Source organism: Cygnus olor, chromosome 1 (assembly GCF_009769625.2).
Source record: "Cygnus olor isolate bCygOlo1 chromosome 1, bCygOlo1.pri.v2, whole genome shotgun sequence".
In the NCBI taxonomy this organism is placed as follows: Eukaryota; Metazoa; Chordata; class Aves; order Anseriformes; family Anatidae; genus Cygnus; species Cygnus olor.
Genome location: NC_049169.1, coordinates 134,138,257 through 134,156,288, shown reverse-complemented (window position 1 = coordinate 134,156,288; position 18,032 = coordinate 134,138,257). Strand labels below are relative to the sequence as shown.

The 18,032-nt window shown below is 33.5% G+C and overlaps 1 protein-coding gene across 1 annotated transcript in view; it reads right to left on the bottom strand.

The window, feature by feature from the left end:
- The window catches only part of NLGN4X (neuroligin 4 X-linked), a 156,950-nt gene that overhangs the window by 78,182 nt on the left and 60,736 nt on the right, over window positions 1-18,032 (bottom strand). The window contains 2 exon segments of the mRNA XM_040534216.1: window positions 13,179-13,331; window positions 16,974-17,033. Of these exon segments, the coding sequence (XP_040390150.1) occupies window positions 13,179-13,331; window positions 16,974-17,033 (213 nt within the window).

Sequence of the window (18,032 nt, the reverse complement as noted above, 5' to 3'; positions counted from 1 at the left end):
TTATAGCTGTTAGGGAAAGCAATCTGAAGGTGAAAACTGGATGTCTTAAACTGAGAGGTAAAAACAGGAGGACTTCATCATGAATGGGAGACAAATTTGTCCTACAGATTATTGAATATATTGAATGCAGTTATGAACCAGAAACATAATTCAACATCTATGTTATTTTAGCAGGCATACAGAATGGATTCTTTCCTCTCTCTATATATATATATTTAAAATTTATTTCAGAAGACTGTATTTAAGCTAAATCTCTAGAATGTTTTTCATAAATGATGTCCTTGTACACATCCTGTATGAAAGTCCTAAAAGGGGGGAGGTAAACTACTGACTTTTAATGAAAATATCCATTATGAAGAGAGGGATTTTTTTTATTTTTATTATTAGTATTATTATTTTCAGTTAATAACTTTATAAAGGGGGTTATCCAGTCATCAACACTTTTAGAAAAATAGAAGACTAGCTAAGCTTGATTCTCTCTCATTAGGCAAAGGCATGGCTAGCTGGCATCAGTAGGCACTATAAAGATGTCAGTAAAATTTGCTTGCATCTGAACCTTGACTAAAATCACATGAAAAATCAAATAAATGAGAGTCCATAAGTTTTCAATAAAGCACAGGTTTTCTTCCTTGATAAAATAGCCAACTCTGTACATCTGACAAGCAGCAAATATTTACATGCAACAAAAGAAAATGATTAAAATGTCTTTCCTTTAAACACACATTTTTAACATTTGTATATGCAGATAAGTCCATTTCTGAAAGAAGGGGAAAAAAAAAAAAAAAGGCATAGCACATCTGCAGAAGATACAAACAGATCAGAGCAGTCAGGTTGCAAGCTGGAAGTTGCATTGTACCTGCATTATGAGGAGTGTGAAAGCAAAGCTATTCAGAAGGTTCTGGATCTGCTTGTGCCAATCTGACAGCCTCCAGCAAAACAGAAGGGAGGCTCTTTTTCCTGCATACTTTAATTATTTCTGTGGCATTACCAGTTAGGAGCAGCAGTCACAGGCAAGGACAGCCCTTGCATTGGATAAACCAACCGTCAGAAAGACAGTTACTTTCCCAGAGACTTTACAATGTAAATTGAATAACCATGTTCAGAGATCCTCATTATGGCTGGACAGAGAAAAGCAATTTACTTGCTTACTATTACTCTTCTACTATGAACAAACAGGTTTGCTCCATTTATCAACCTATAACACAGGTTAGAAGAAAAGGGAAATCTTTTGCTTCTTTAAGAAGTCTCAAATGAAGCAATGTAATTCCTCTCAAGAGCAAAGGAAAAGTAGAGATGAAATTAGGACCTTATGAGTCATAGCTTGTTTTCTGTTCTATTCTAGGAGTACAACATCTGCAAGCTACCCTTTATTCAAGGATATTCAGAATTGAATTCCTTGTATTTTCATCAATACAAGTCTATGCTGAAAAACAACTGAGTCTAGGGTATCTGTATTTAACCAATGCGTGTTTGATTCCTCCTGTTTTCCACAGTAAGATAAAAATTAAAAAAAAAAAAAAAAGAGAGAGAGAGAGAGAGAAAGAGAGAGAGAGAGTGAGAGAGAGAGAGAGAGAGAAAGAAAGAAAGAAAGAAAGAAGAAAGAAAGAAAGAAAGAAAGAAAGAAAGAAAGAAAGAAAGAAAGAAAGAAAGGATTATTTTTCCCCTTTGTAAAAGCAACAGGGGAATATTAGCGATAAAAGGAAAATTATGAAGAAGTTCACTGACAAATATTCCAAAGGATTACAATAACTAAGTGATCTGAACTAAGTCACCTGTGCCAACAGAATAAAGCTTTACTAGTGATGTTTTTCCCTAAAAGATTCCCAACGGAAGGAAAGTGTAATTGATTGTGTTTTAGTAGGACAAACAAAATTTCATTGAAAGTAAATGGGTTTGAAATTTTTGTCATGATTGGTTAGTCTTGATCTGGTATTGGCTGTGGACTAGACTGTCTTCTGTGAAAATCAATGTATTCTTTTATAACTTTCTACTGTTTTGAAACATATCATAGAATCACAGAATCATAGAATATCCTGAGTTAGAAGGGACCCAAAAGGATCATAGAATGGATTGGGTTGGAAGGGTTGGAAGATCATCTACCTCCAGCCCCTCTGCCATAGGCAGGGATGTCACAAAGTATCAGCCAGTCTAAATCCTGGCTCCACACAAGACCTCCCAAAAATTAGACCACATGTCTGAGAGTGTTGTCCAAGTACTTCTTTAACTCCAGCAGGCTTGGTGTCATGACCACTTCCCTCAGGAACATGTTCCTGTGTGTGCCTGACCACCCTGTCAGTGAAGAACCTTTTCCTAATGTTCAACCTGAACCTCCCCTGATGCAGCTTCATGCTATTCCCTGGTCCTGTTTCTGATTACCAGAGAGAAGAGATCAGTGCCTCCCCCTCTCTCACCCCTCATGAGGAAGCTGTAGGCTGCAATGAGGTCTCACCTCTCCTCTTCTCTAGGCTGAACAAACCAAATGACCTCAGCTGCTCCACATACATCTTTCTCTAGACTTTTCACCATCTTTGTTGCACTTTGAGTGACCTTTAGACACTGTCTAATAGTTTTATGTCCTTCTTATATTGTGGTGCCCGAAACTGCACACAGTACTCCAGGTGAGGCCGCACCAGCACAGACTAGAGCAGGACAATCACTTCCCTCAACCATGTAGCAATGCTGTGCTTGATGCATCCCAGGATACAGTTGGGCCTCCTGGCTGCCAAGGAATACTGTTGACCCCTATTCAACTTGCTGTCAACCAAAATCCTCAGATCCATTTCCGCATGGCTGTTCTCCAGACTCTTGTCCCCCAGACACTACATATATCCAGGATTGCTCCATCTCACGTGCTGAATCAGACACTTGTTGTTGTTAAACTTCATGTTGTTTGTGATTGCCGAGTTTTCTGACTTGTCAAGATCTCTCTGCAAGCCTTCTCTCTCTTCAACAGAGTTAACAGCTTGTCACAATTTAGTGTTGATCATAAACTTATTTAGTATGTCTCCATGTCCTGCACCCAAGTTGTTTATGAAAACATTAAAGAGAACTGACCCTAAAATGGAGACCTGAGGAACCCTACTAATGACTAGCCACCAGTCTGATGGTGGCTAGTCATTAGTAGGGTTCACCATTTATCACCATTAAATTACCATTTATTATAACCCTTTGAGCTCCACCCATCATCCAATTGTTCACTCATCACATAATGCTTTTGTCTTGCTGTGTGCTGGACATTTTGCCCAGAAAGATACTATAAGAAAAAGTATCAGAAGCTAGGCTGAAATCCAAAAGATTGCATCAGCTGGCTTCCCTTGGTCAACTAGGTGAACTAAAAGAATATTAAATTCGTTAACCAAGAATGTGTGTTGTCTGTGACCAATGTCTGCATTCCCTTTCAGGTGTTTTTCAATAATTCCCAGAACTTTCTTCTCCGTAATTTTATCAGGCACTGAAGTGAGACTGATAGGGCTGTAATTACCAATGTCTTCTTTCTTGTTCTTCTTGAAAAATGGAACAACATTTTCCAGCTTTCAGTTGACTGTGGCCACTCCAGATTCCCAAGACCATAGAAACATAATTGAGATGATGTCATCTCATGATGACATCAACCAGCTCTTTGAGCACCCTGGGATGAATCTCATTGAGTTCCATAGACTTATATACATCTTGCTGGAGCAGCAAATTCTGCGGGTCCATCGTCGGTGTTGAAGACAGAGGGAAAGAAAGCAGTAAACATCTCTATTTTGAGTATGTCCCTATATTTGAGGTGACCATCCTCATCAATTAATAGACCAGTGTTATCTCAGGTCCTCCTTTTGCTGTTAACATATTTTTAAAAGCTCTTTTTATTATCCCCCACAGTACTGGCCAGCTTCAACTTTATCTGAACTTTGGCCACACAAATTTTCTCCCTACAATGCCAAACAGCATCTCTGCAGTCGTCATATGTCACTTGACCTCGCTTCCACTGGCCGTACACTTTCTTTGTTGACCTAAGCTCTAGAAGACTCCTGCTCAGTCAAGCCAGCCTTCTGCTCTGAGTGCTTGACTTCCGCCATTTTGGAATTGCCTGTTCCTGCACTCTTAGGAGGTGGTACTTAAAAAATGACCAGCACTCATGGACCTCAATGTCTTTCAAAGCAGATTCCCAGGAGACCTCACTAACTAGTTCCCTGAGCAGTCTGAAGTCTGTTCTCCCCCATTTTGGTAGCAGTTTTCCCCTTATCACCAAACTTTTTAAACTCAACTACTTCATGGTCATTATGACCAAGATGGCCACCAATTGCCACTTAACCCACAAGACACTCTCTGTTTACAAGTAGCAAATCTAGGAGGTCACTTTTTCTGGTCAGCTCCCTTAGTATATGTACCAAGAAGTTATCATCAAGTTGTTTTATGAATCTACTGAACATGTTTGTATCAACTGTGTGGTATTCCCAGTTTATGTCTGGCAAATTGAAGTGCCCTATAGGGACAAGGCTGCCTGGTCTAGAGGTATCTCTTAGTTCCTTAAAGAATAATTCATTGGTGTTATCATCCTGGCTCGGCCTACAGTAGACTGCCACAATGACATCTGCTTTATTTGTTTGTCCCTTAATCCTTAACCAGAGGCTCTCAACCATGTAATTGTCAAAGTATTTTCATAGAAACTCAATTAGCTATGGATGAGATTTGTAGGCAATTAGGTAACTACTTGCTATTCAAACATAGGAACATCATTTTCACAGAGCACAAATATTTACAATCAAATGTTATTTGTTATAAATGGAGCACAACTGAAAGTGAAAAAATATATATTTTTGATAGTATATCAAACATAGAATCACATAAGTAAATGTTAAAAATTGCTTTAACATTTCTAGAAAATGAAGACACAGACCTATGCAACCTACTTGGAGAGATGTGATTTTTTTAAACATACAAGATCTGATTTTATGTAACCTAACGTTATATCAATGAAGAAAACTGTGTTCCCTCTGGTTTTAGTCTCTTCTCTTAAATTTTGATAAAGGCTATATGTGTTTATTTTACCCTTTCCCAGATCCCGAAGGGGGTACTTAGTTTTAGGCAAATATATAACACAATCCACAGATGGCTTGGGAAACAAGAAACAAATAAAAATAGAAAACTCTGAAACCATTTTTTTTGTTGTTATTATAAGTCCTCCCACTTTTCCTACTGCAATTTTATTACATCTTACATCATTATATTTTTCTAATCAATCTAAGCTCTAAGTGAACCAGTGTTACCATAGGAGACCTGGGACTAATGAATGCCAAAAGAACACATTTTTTTCAATTCCCTAAATGGAAAACATTTAGAAGGCAGAAATGAAAAGATGAAAATTGATGATTTTTGTCAACTGCTAACCTTTACCTGAAGATATCTACTGAATAACTCACTTAACATCCATCACCTAAGCTTTATTCATTTAATACCCTCAGATTCCTTGTATACGCCTTAGGAACTATTCAAGGAAAAACTTCATTGTCAGTTCTGAAACAGAAGCTCCAAAAACACACAGGGAGCTTTTTTTTTTTTTTTTTTTTTTTTCATATGTTACCGTAAGCAGTTAAAATATTTGTTTTTCTGTGCCCATCAATTTGTGATTACAAGGAATGACAAGAAGGTCTGAAATAATTAAAGCAAAAATGTGTTTGTTTTGTGTTATCCTTCCAAGAGTACATCTCACTGGTTGGTGAAAGCATGCAACTTTAACTCTATGACCAGGGGACCACAACTCTATGACAGGGGAGCACACTGCTCCCCTGCCTCCTCAGAAAAGCATACTGGCTTGTTACAGTGGGTGGTGAGACTGAGTAACACTTCAAATTTTTTCTTTTAATTTATGTATAAACATTGCAAAACCCTGCAAACAGTGGAAGACTTCATATAAAATGAAGGTTTTCCCCTGATTTTCTTTTGGTCAGAATCTTTATAATACTATTAAATTGAAACATTTAAATATAGTTCCAGTCTATAAGAAAGGTACCTGCAGGGGAAAAAAATCTGTGGGGAAAAATATATATGTATATATATATATATATATATATAATTTATATATATATATACATATTATATAATAACTAAATAGATATACACTAAGAAAAAAAATTCATAGTCAATTTTCAAATCATAAATGTGTTTATATTAATCTAGATAGAGCAGCACTTACCTTGATGTTGCTAGAAATGCTCAAATGATGACTGCTACTCAGAGAATTACCTGAAATCCATCTTTTTAAACTTTTTATTTTTATTTTTTTTACAGCATCTTTTACTTTTTTGCTCCATTTGGCAATATAGTTTATGATTTAAAAAAATATTTTATGAGAGCGTACTTGACTAGTTCAATCAGCTGGGTTAATCCATCAAGCCTGGAAGAGGTAGATCACATTGCACTTGAGTAACAGGAACTTTCATTCAAAATTGCTAAACTCCAGTTTTAACAGTCACATTTCTAAGAATGTGCCCCTGACTACTGAATTAGTTACCTAATCTTGTCAAGAGTTTTAAATTGTCAGATGATTTCAGGTGCTAAAGAAGTAATTCACATGAGAGCAGAACAAGCTATTAAGAGCTGTTGTGATTATAAGACATAACCATAGTGCTACTGTGCAATCTCTCTATGAAAGGAGTATATCTAATGTTAGAAACTCAATTAGTGTACATATAACTTCTGTTGATACTGTAACTTATATACTTGTCGCGTCTCATGGTTGAAGCAGAAGATGTAGTGGCATGACAGTCTAAAAACAATGGGATATGGATGTGATTTCTCAGTTGCATTTGTGCAAATCCAATTTTGTGACCTAACAATAGATTTTAAATAGTAGAACAAAATAAGATTTTAAATCAACAAATAAATAAATAAATATCAAAGATTATAATTCTGATGTACACAAAAAATGTGTTGGTACCAACAGAAATATTTATCCATCATTGATGGGAACTAGAGTTTTACTAAAGCAGAAAAACACTGTGGTAACACATTAGCTGACACAGTTTTTGGACAACTAACAAGAGAGGCCAGGGACCAAAATAACCAGGGAATAATGTGCATGAAGCTGAAAGATGTAGGCGACACAATGTAGTGATGTGTACATTGGCATCAACAATGTAAACAATCATTATAAGTTAAATTGAGTTTAAACAAAACTCCTTTCTTGTGTAAGCACTGAACTGTGATTTACTCAGCATGCTTCAGCTCCAGGGTCATTCCCATGAGTACTAATTTACCTCTGGTGCTTTATACCAGCAGATCACCTTTAAGTTTCTTGTACTAGTGGGCACACACTGGAGATAAAGAAGGGTGGCCTGGAGGCACAAAAAGAACAGATCTGCATGTCTTAATTAAAAAAAAAAAAAAAAAAAAAAAAAAAAAAAAAGGCAAACAAAACCAAAACTAAACAAAAATACACACATAAAGGAGTCACTTTGCTCAACAACTACACTGGTGAAGATAAGTCTTGATGTATTGTATAATACTGTACAAACACTGCGAATATGAAAGAAGTCAGTTCTGTTCTAGGTGAAAAGTTAGGTCATATACTACTTACTTCCGATGATTACCTCTGTACAGCTTCCAACATGTATTTTTCACAAACTAACAATATGTAAAGGTACTAATTAAAATGTTACCTTGAAGGTTAGACATATTAACAGTTTATAACTGCTTACTTCATTCATGTTACCTGGAAAAACTTCTAAACTGCTACGAGGAACCTGGTGCTTTATTCAAGGTTTACCTGAGTAGTCACTGACTCATTAACCTCTCTGTTTCAGTAAGTTAAATTATCCCATATTCTGCTTACTTAAACTATAGTGACTTTTTAAAGAATCTGTAACCTACGTAACATTTTACATCACACTTTGCAGTTCACAGATGTGCCTCTGGTCAGCCGAAACCTAAGCAGTTCATTTACAATGTACACTGTTTCAGTGTATTAATGTTCTAACCTTCAAACCAAACACTTAGTGAAGTAAAGAAAGCTAAAGTTCTCTATAACTTGCGTAAGGAGAGAGACTCATTGTAAAATAAATTCTGATTTATATTACATTGCCTAATATTTATAGAGAACTCTAATTACATGTGGATATAATTTCTGTTAAAAGGTAGCCCAGTCTTTCAAGACAGAGTACTTAAAATGTATGTTTATTGCCATAAAAGAAGGAGAGATAAGAGAAAGTCTATTCTTATCAGCGTGATTTGGAATTCTAAGAGGAAGAAAATGTTAAATTCTAAATGGTGTCCATAATGCTAAATAAATTTTATAATTTTGAACTCTGAGTGTGTCTCAGTTACTACATTAGATGTTTCATTTAATTCTGGCTTACAAAATATGATTCATATTTCTAGAATTCATCTCAGGTTTTGGCTGTAATAGCTCACACAAGAACATCAAGTTCATATTTGAATGTTATTTTTTTCTGAAGATTGCTGAAGATTATTTCTTCCATGTTTATAACACTGCATCTGAATTTAACTGCAAAAATAATTCTTGGGCATTGGGGCTTTGCATTTTGCTGTTGTTTGGTTGGATGGTTGGCTTGGTTTGGTTTTGGTTTTGTCTTGTGATTTTTTGTTTTTTTGGTTGGTTGGTTGGTTTGGGGGATGTGGAGGTGGGGGAAGAAGGGAGGCTAGATTTGTGGCTTTCTTTCCAGAATTCTCACTCCTATTTTTCCAGATTTTGTTTCTACTGTTACACAAGCTAAACTGGGGCTCAGCATATTCAAGTGTCCCCAAGAGACAAACAATTCAGGTCACGCCACAGCAAAACAATAGTTTTGCTAGGGGAACAAAAAGTCCCCGTTCTGTGTTTTTGTCTGTTACTTAACCTTGTAAAAGATGCTACCACAATATTGATAGCTAGGTTGTAAATATATAGAGCATACCCATTAAGACTAAGAATTTGAACAATAAAGAATTAAGCAATATCCAGAACAAGTGAGTCAAGTTGTTCTAACCATCCTTCTTCTGTAATACTATAACATTATTAGAATTAGGATATCTATTTTGCCCAATCATCTCAGTCTTTTGTATTTCTACTTTTTTTTTTTTTTTTTTTTTTTTTTTTTTCAGTTAAATTAAGTCCTTAAGTAGTTTGGGATTTTTGAAAATTCAACTGATTTTTTTTTTTTTTTAATAACTTAAATATTTTATATAAAAAACACCATCCTACACATTGCTCAAAGCATGAGTTCTGGGCTGGAGGGGCAGCAGGTTTTAGTATTTCTGTGTGGTACGATGCAGAATTTATCACAATATAGGAGCACTGCCTTGCAATTTCAAAATTTGCAATTTCCTTTAACTTTAAGAGTGTCTTCTCTCAGCACTGTGGTGATGCATTAGGGGGAATGAGAGATGCTGGGTTGGGCAGAGTCAGGATCCCCCCAAACCCTAAAGTGTTGTACAAGGACTTAAATGTGGCACAGCAGCACTCCATTGTGCATAGTGCCTATATACTGTGTAAAAAGGAAAAGCTAAACCTCTTCTATTTTATTGTCCCAAAGGATCCTATCCAGGAGATATATACTCAAAGGGAAAATATGTCTTTCTAAACAATATCTGCAACCCATATTACGACTGTATACATGCTTAGGGGTCTAGAAATGCCAATAAGAATACCAGCAGTACTTTTATCCAAAGGAATCCAAAAAGGAATAATAAAAAAGTTGGAAAGTCCTGTGTCCACCTGTCTGCTATTTTGCCATAGTGCTACTTGAACACAGAGAAAAAATTGTGGTACTTTTTCACAGAGCAGCTCTGCAGTCCTCCAAAAGAGAGAACAGCATCTCTTATGTATTTTGGAGATACAAATAAATACTACTCAGAGCACAGTCCAAAGGCTTATGCTTTAGTCAGATGCAATAAGAAAAGATAGAAATGAAGATATTTGTCTCTCTCAGCCAGTTATAATTATTTATAGATCACCATGTCTCAGCTACTGCAATTAAAGTCTTCCTTTTCTGCCTGGGATGCCTGCTTTCTGGTTATAACTTAAGACTAGAAGTTTCAGTATCTCTGTTATAGCCAATAGACAACCAGACTTTAATCTATAAAGTATTATCTCCACAAAGATGGGGAAATCTTGTCATTGTGGTGCCTGATAATATTTAGTTTTAAAACTTGAATAATGGAGTGCCATCTGTTATTAAACACAGATCTTTCAAGACTTTCAATAACTTATAAGATGACCACAGATTAATTATTAAATATAATTAATCAATAATTATAATAAATATTATACATTAAATATATATGCATCATATATTTAATTATATATAATTAATGATTATATTATATCCTGTAGTAAAAGAAGCAAGTATAGTTTATATTCTATTATGTTGACAAAAAAATCATAACTATATATGTATTTCTAGAGGCCAAACACCTTGTGCCAGTGAAGAACAGTCAGGTAAAGCAAATGGTCCCTAATAATTTAAATTTCCCCTCATCTACGAAGATGCATTTTCAAAATACCAGTTTCTTAAACATGTGCAAACACTGTTAACAATTTGTTCTCTGGTTTTCTGTTACAGATAAATTCCCAGGACCTCAAGCTGAAATTTGTCTGGCTAATATTGTACAGTGATCATCTACATAGATTTTCTATCTGCTGTTGTTAATGACACAATATAGACTGAAAGGAAAACTACTAAATATACCTAAATTATAGAACTAACATTTATGATAATAATAATAATACCTGGGTACATTCAGGTGCAATTTTTCCAAAGGAAAAATACATATATAGGGGCTTCAGTAACTCATTATGATGTCTGACCAATGCAGTGTGTATTCCCCTGTCACAGGATGTGATAATAGCAACAGAATTACCAAGTCCTGTCATTTTTGTCATGTTTGTATGTGTACTTCTATGTACAAACTCACAAATGAAAAGGGTTTGAAACAAACTTACATAAATAAACATATATTTCATAAAGAATCACAGAGTCATAGAGTCATAGAATCATAGAATGGTTCGGGTTGGAAGAGACCTTAAATACGATGTAGTTCCAACCCCTGTGACATAGGCAGGGATGCCACCCTGGCATCAGGTTGCTCAAGGCCTCATCTAACCTGGTCTTGAACACTTTCAGAGATGAGGCATCCACAACATCTCTGGGAAACCTGTTCCAGTGCCTCACCACTCTCTGAGTGAGAATTTCCTCCTAAAGAAGATAAACTTGTGCTAGAAGAACAGGATACAAATACTGCCAATCTCAACATGATATTTGGCAATAATTATACAACTTTTTTTTTTTTTTTAATGAATAAACATGCTTGTCTTCCATATGCTTATTTACTTTATTTTTTTCTTGTAGTTTTTACTTTATATATATATATATATTTTTTTTTTCCTTATAAAATAGGAATTCATAAAAGAAAATATTGCAAACTTCTATTTCCTTTAGATGGGTATGTAAAAGCTGGACAATCAAACATCTCAAGCAACATCCGTATCCTTGAATAATTTTAGTTAAAAAAAATATATATATATATAAAAAACTTTAAATAGAGTGTTTCAATAAACTTTTTTGGTGATAGATAGCTATCACCAAGATCCTTGGGCATACACTTTTATTTATCAAACAAACAAACAAAAACAACAAAAAATGTTTTGTTGAAGCTTATATACATGTACATAAAAAACCTGTCAAGTGTCTTTTTTTTCTTCCCTCCCCGTTTTTTTTTTTTTTTTTTCCTTCTTTTGGGTGTGTTTCTGAGTACCATGACTGCAGGTATAAGTACAACAAAATATACTTTTATCTTCCTTGCTTTATGTATAAATCTGCCTCTAACTTTGAAAAAAAAAAAAAAAAAAAGTTCTTTTGTATTTGAACAAGAGTCAAATTCAGGAACAAAAATAATCTCAGTGCTGTGATGAGATAGAACATTGCTTAATAACTCAACAAAAAAGATTCTTCTATTCCAAAATAGTACATAACAAGAACATAGATCAGCTTTGCTATCAAGAATAGATTTAAAATCTTTGTAAATAAAAAAATGCACAAATAAATTGCTTCCTAAAATGCCGGAAATATAAGCATACAAGCAACAAAAAAATAGATCTAAAGTCTGCCATGATGAGCAAAATTTTAGCTTAGTTTTCTATGGAAAAGAAATAAAGAAATGAAGCCTCATTAAATAAAGCTTCATTTGGAGAAAACCTGCTTTTATATTGTTGTTTATCCAGGAGATGGAATCACGGAGAAAGCAGATAAGATTTTTCATCTCCCGTCATGTGGTATACCACATTGATACCAATGCTGTTCTAGCTACAAGTGCAGAACACAGCACTGTATGGGCTGCTGCAGGAAAAGTTAACTCCATCCCAGCCACACCCAGTACATCATGGATCTAAGGATATTCTGTTATTCCTGATAATGCTGACAGAAGGAAAAAGTTTGAAACTTAGAAGTATTAATTAAATGTTTGAAAGACAGAAGTGTTAATTCATTTTAACAGTATAATTCATGTTTATAATGTTCCTTATATTTAGGAAGATAATTCTACATCACTCCTTGAAACCCCTTGACTCCATTTTACCTGTAACACAAATGTCATCAGTTTCTAAAGCCTCTTTTTTTTTTTTTTTTTTTCTGTATTAGCTGCCCTAAAACAAACAAATATGCCTACAAAAATTACAAATACAGATAAATAGTAACATCCTTCTTCCTAGTATTAGCAACTGTTTTGAAACAGATAAATATTCATTCTTGATTAATTTTCTCCTTTTTATGAGGAATTGAGGATATCTCAATGATAAATAGATACAATTTCCTAAAAGTTGTTGAATACTGAACAAAGAGCATATATGATACGATAAATTGAAGAGAAACCAGCACTAACTTCATTACAAAAGTCCAGTAATTTTTGTTTAAGGTGAAAACAGCCAAGAAGACAGCTTGGTCTGATGTAGCTTGGTCCCCAGAAAATACTAAACAAAATTCGAAATGAATATAATGCAGTCAAACTATCCACTAGCAAGAATGTTCTGTTTATAAATAAATAAATAAATAAATAAATAAATAAATAATGGTTCGAGGATTTATGATTGATCAGTAGATCTAATAAACAATCAAATATCTCTATCTGACTGGCTATTTAATGGAAATACCATCTAACTACTTCAATATATATATATGGTGATGAAGAAAAGTGACACTTACCTAAAACCCCCAGCCTGTAATTGAGGGTGACAACAATGACATTTCCATAACTTGCAAGAATGCTCCCATCAATCATGTTGCCAGTACCCTCCATGTAAGATCCACCATGGATATAGACCATAACTGGTTTCTTGCTGTTCTGATCATGAATGTCTGAAAAAATTCAAGTAAGGAAAACATAATAAAGTAATAAAAAATAATGAAATATAGCGTTAGCAATTTATAAAACTGCTAAAACTATTCTTAGCTGTTTCTCATGTTTTCCATGTCATTATCACCACTTAAAACAGCTACCTTACACAGTTCCTATAAGCCTAATGTTTATATTTTGAATATTTCTCTTTGTTACTTCAAATACTATTTTCTATTAAAGATTTTCAGAATGCCCTTAGAAGTCTTTAATATTACAAGAAATTAATTCAGATGTAAACGCTGAAACGCCTAAACAGAAAAAAAAAAAAAAAAAAGGCGGAATAATCTTGTAATTTTTTAAAGTATTCCAAGTCAAATATGTTCCAATTTAGAAATACTGATACATAAATAATAACAAAATTACAAAAATGATCCATACTTTCCTATTCCTCACTGAGATACATTTGTTGAAATTATATATCCAATAGTTCAGTATCAGATAATATCAAAAAATCAAATTGTTCTGATGAAAGTAAACATAGCAAACTGTTCATTCTTTTTAAATAGCCCATGAGTTAAAAAACACAGAGAATTTAACTGAGTTTATAGCCCAGATTTTTTTTTTTTTTTTTGTATGTAAATCAATCACTGTCTTCTATGTCGTGGTTTACCACATTGTAGCAGCTAAGCATTAAAGAAAATCATTAAATTTATGACCCTGAATTATATAGCTAATCTTTTGTACACACAGAAAACCTATTTACTACTGTGATACAGATAAATGGATCTCTCTAAAATAAGTTAAATGAAATTGATAGCAATATTTTTATACTTCAGAGTGAGTCATAAAGATGCACTAACCAATGATTTGGAGTATATTTAGGACTATATTCATATCTCTTCCTCTAATAATAAAAAATGTAGGCTCCTGATTCCAGAGATCAGACTAACTAAATTAGGAACTTATGCTCTACAGAAACAGTGGGAGCAGGGTCTAAGGTCCCTTAAAAAACAGAAGGCATTTCATCAAGCAGCTGTTAGAATTAACTGTACACCTTTACAAATAATTTAGCATATCTGCATGTGGAGTAGTGGCACTTCTTTCAATCATATAGTACAACATGTTAGGGAAATCAGTGTCTCTGGTCATTCAGTCAGGATTAAACAAACAAACAAACAAAAACTCAATTCCCTTCCGGGTAGGATAGGCATATGCTGAGCAGTGAAAAAACGAAGTGGAGGAAGAAAAAGGTGAGCTAAATACATAGATGTGAGGAATGTAGCTTTGAAAGCCTTCTAAGACTCATACCTCCCTCCGGTTTGTTAGGAATTACTCTAAGCTAACAAAAATGTAAACAGAAATGAGGCACTACATATGTAATATTTTGTATATGTGGAATTAATTTGAACATACTTAAAGGTAAATTAGGGCTGGTCATATTTATACAGCCAATTATTAATTTCCTCATGTGGATGCACAATCCTAAATGTAAAAAATCATCAGTTGAGTGCAAAGAAAATATGGTTGATTTCCAATGTACATCTACCTAGACATAAGAATCTAAGGCTTGTTATAGACTCCACCTTGTCGTAAATAGATACATACTCTGCATGTAATATTTTATATGTTGTACTTGAGCAGGAGAACAAAAAGCTTTGTAATTATTTTAACTGCAAGAGTAATGGTACTATTAAACAGGTCATGTAAAGCAATGAAGTACATTTTAGTACATGTATTTTTCTATTTGTAACATTCACAGAAAAGTACATGAAAAAGTGTCTCTTCTATGAATTTTAAGTTAAGCTCTCAGTAAATGAAAGCGATGATTATTTAAAACAATTATTTGTGTTACAGAGTAACCTTCACTTTCTCTCCCCAAAGTCTCATGGCATGATTTGTTGTATTTAATCTTTTCTTATTACATAGTTCTTACTCAGAGTTGAATCTTTCACTACTGAATTCAATGGGAGATTTCCTCTTCTCCTTCAGTGGGAACATGATTAGCTTCAACATAAAGGAAATAAGTTTCATGTTTCATGTGTTTAGATCTAAACTGGATGTCCTTGTTGATCAAAAAATCCTAACTTTTTATGAAGTTTGAAAAAATCTGAAAAATGTGTTCATCATTAAACATCTAATGTTTTTAGAGCAATTTTATTTTCACTTGCTATTTATCTTTAGCTTAAAAATTAGCTGCAGAAATTATTATAGCAAATAATGATACTGTCATTATAAAAAAGCATATATTGAACAGAAATAGGAAGAAAGTCAGAGAATAATGGAGTAACTTTGCTCTGTTCTGCAGTGCATTTTTATATTATAAGAAAGAGTGTAATTCAGCAATGAAGATTGTACAGTAGAGGGTAACAAGTCTGAATTGAAGACCAGAGATTTTTATTATGGTATTTTATATATGGATAGAATAGCTAGAATTGAGCTGAACTGCCAAGAAAAAAAGGAGATTAAAAAATAACCTCAACACAATACGTGTGGTTCTAAGGGGAACCAAGAGGGTAAACGTTCCAAATGTACTTGAACTGATGTCAAATTGAAGAAAAATATAAAGGCACTTTGGAATGGCCAAGCAGGAGAGGAATAATAGATGGATTACTCCGAATCCAGAACAATAAACTTCCCAAGGCTGCTATCTGCTCATTTAATTTGAAAATATTTTTTCTTAATTTGGTAAGTACAAAGAGTGAAATAAAATGACAGTGTAACTTTAATGAAAAGGAAGGGTGAGAATAGAGGAAGATTTCTTGACTTCTTTCTAGTTTAGTGTATCCTGCCTTTGCTGTGCCAAGGCAAGAAAAAAGTATTTCCTTGTAAAACTTTTTTGGGGGGTACTTCATTATGAACTTTAACATTTCCTTTCAGGGAATCCAATCCAAGACTGAAAGATGTCAATGACAAAGATTATAATTGATTTCAGTGGGAATCTGCTCATAGTTGGAATGAATGTATCTCAGAGGCTAGCTGATTACAGGGAAAAAAAAAAAAAAAGAAAAAAAAAGAAAAAAAAAAGCTGCTTTTACTTTTATGTCCTACAAATAAGTAAATAAGTAAATCACATCCTGTGAGAATTAAAATAAAATAAAATAAAATAAAATAAAATAAAATAAAATAAAATAAAATAAAATAAAATAAAATATCAAAGATGAACCATGATGCAACAGCATCCAATGTACAGTATGTGCACGGGAGAAATGATGGAAATGAAAGAAAGGATACATGTGAGGTCTTTTCATGATTTTCAAGCACGTGAATTTACAAAATGTGTAAGAGAGAAAAGAACACATGCATGTTTTCAAATTCCATTTTCTCACCTAAGAAAGAACGGTGGAGGGGGACAATGACAGTACATATTTTTAAATAATATTTATTACTCACTTCACACAAATTTAGGAATATCCTTTACACTTATTTTACAGGGGAATTACAGTCATATGTTAAATTGGACTTTAAAAAGAAAAACAAAGTAATTTTTAAAGAAGAAAATAAAGAAGAACACTGAAGTGTGCTTCTGCAAGTGACTAAAAATCATGTTGAAATAACAGTAACAACAATAACAATAATAATTAATATTATTAAAATAAAAAATAATAATAAAAAAGTTTATGTTCATGCATCAGGGTTGAGTTTTGAAAAAAAACAAAAAATACCTTCATCTTCACCACGATCATTACTGGTTATATCATCTGCGCTTTTCTTTGTGTTGGCTCCTGGGTTCATATTGAGGAGGAGAATAAAGGGAAAAAAAGAGAATTCAAAAACAGCAGGTTCTCAAAAATAAAAATAATTAGAAAAATGTTAGTTAAAAAAAAAAAAAAGAAAAATGTAACAAAAATGTCAAAATCTGTTACATTTGAAATTGAAAAACAAAAAGGATGCAAACTGCACATAAACATAAAATGTCAAGAAGAACAAATTGAAAATATTTGAAAAAATGTATTATATTCTGTGACAATGCAGTTACTTCAGTTAAAAGTGATTGCTGCAAAAAAAAACACAAAATTAATGTGCTATTAAAAAAGAATAATATAAACCAAAAAAAATATATTAAAAAAATCACTAAGTATGGTTTCTACATAAGAAATGCAATTGATTTCTGTCACTTTGAAGAAATAATGGCTTCAGTCACTGTCTTCAATGGCCACATGTTATTAATGCTCATGAAGATTCATTAACAATTAGCCACAACCTGAATTTTAAACAGACGCAATTCAAGTAAAATTGGCATTGAGTCTTACACAACTTGAATGGACTAAGGCAAACCATATAGAACTCCTTAAATTTTAATTTTTCTTCCCAAATGAACAAAAAAGATATTCAAAAAAGCAAACTGAAAACACAGGAAAAACACAGTTGAGTCAATCCCAGACACGAAATTTGTCAAAAAGTAGTCCTGGTTTATATTATACCACATACCATACTCTTAAATTAAGTGAGAAAATAACTGAAAATAGTTACTTACCATGGAAAAGAACTTGCATTTACTCATTTAAAAATTTTGCAAAGAATAAATTTTAATTTTTATTTAATGTTCTTTCACAACAGACTTTTGAGGTGTATACATGCATATAAGCACATAGCGCAGCTCCCCCCAGTCCACACATGTCTGCATTTATGGGACGAAGATGAAATAAGCATGATAGTTTTCCCCACGCCTCTCCTTGGGCAATATATCTGTTTTCTGACTTTAAAAAATGACACTAAGCTAT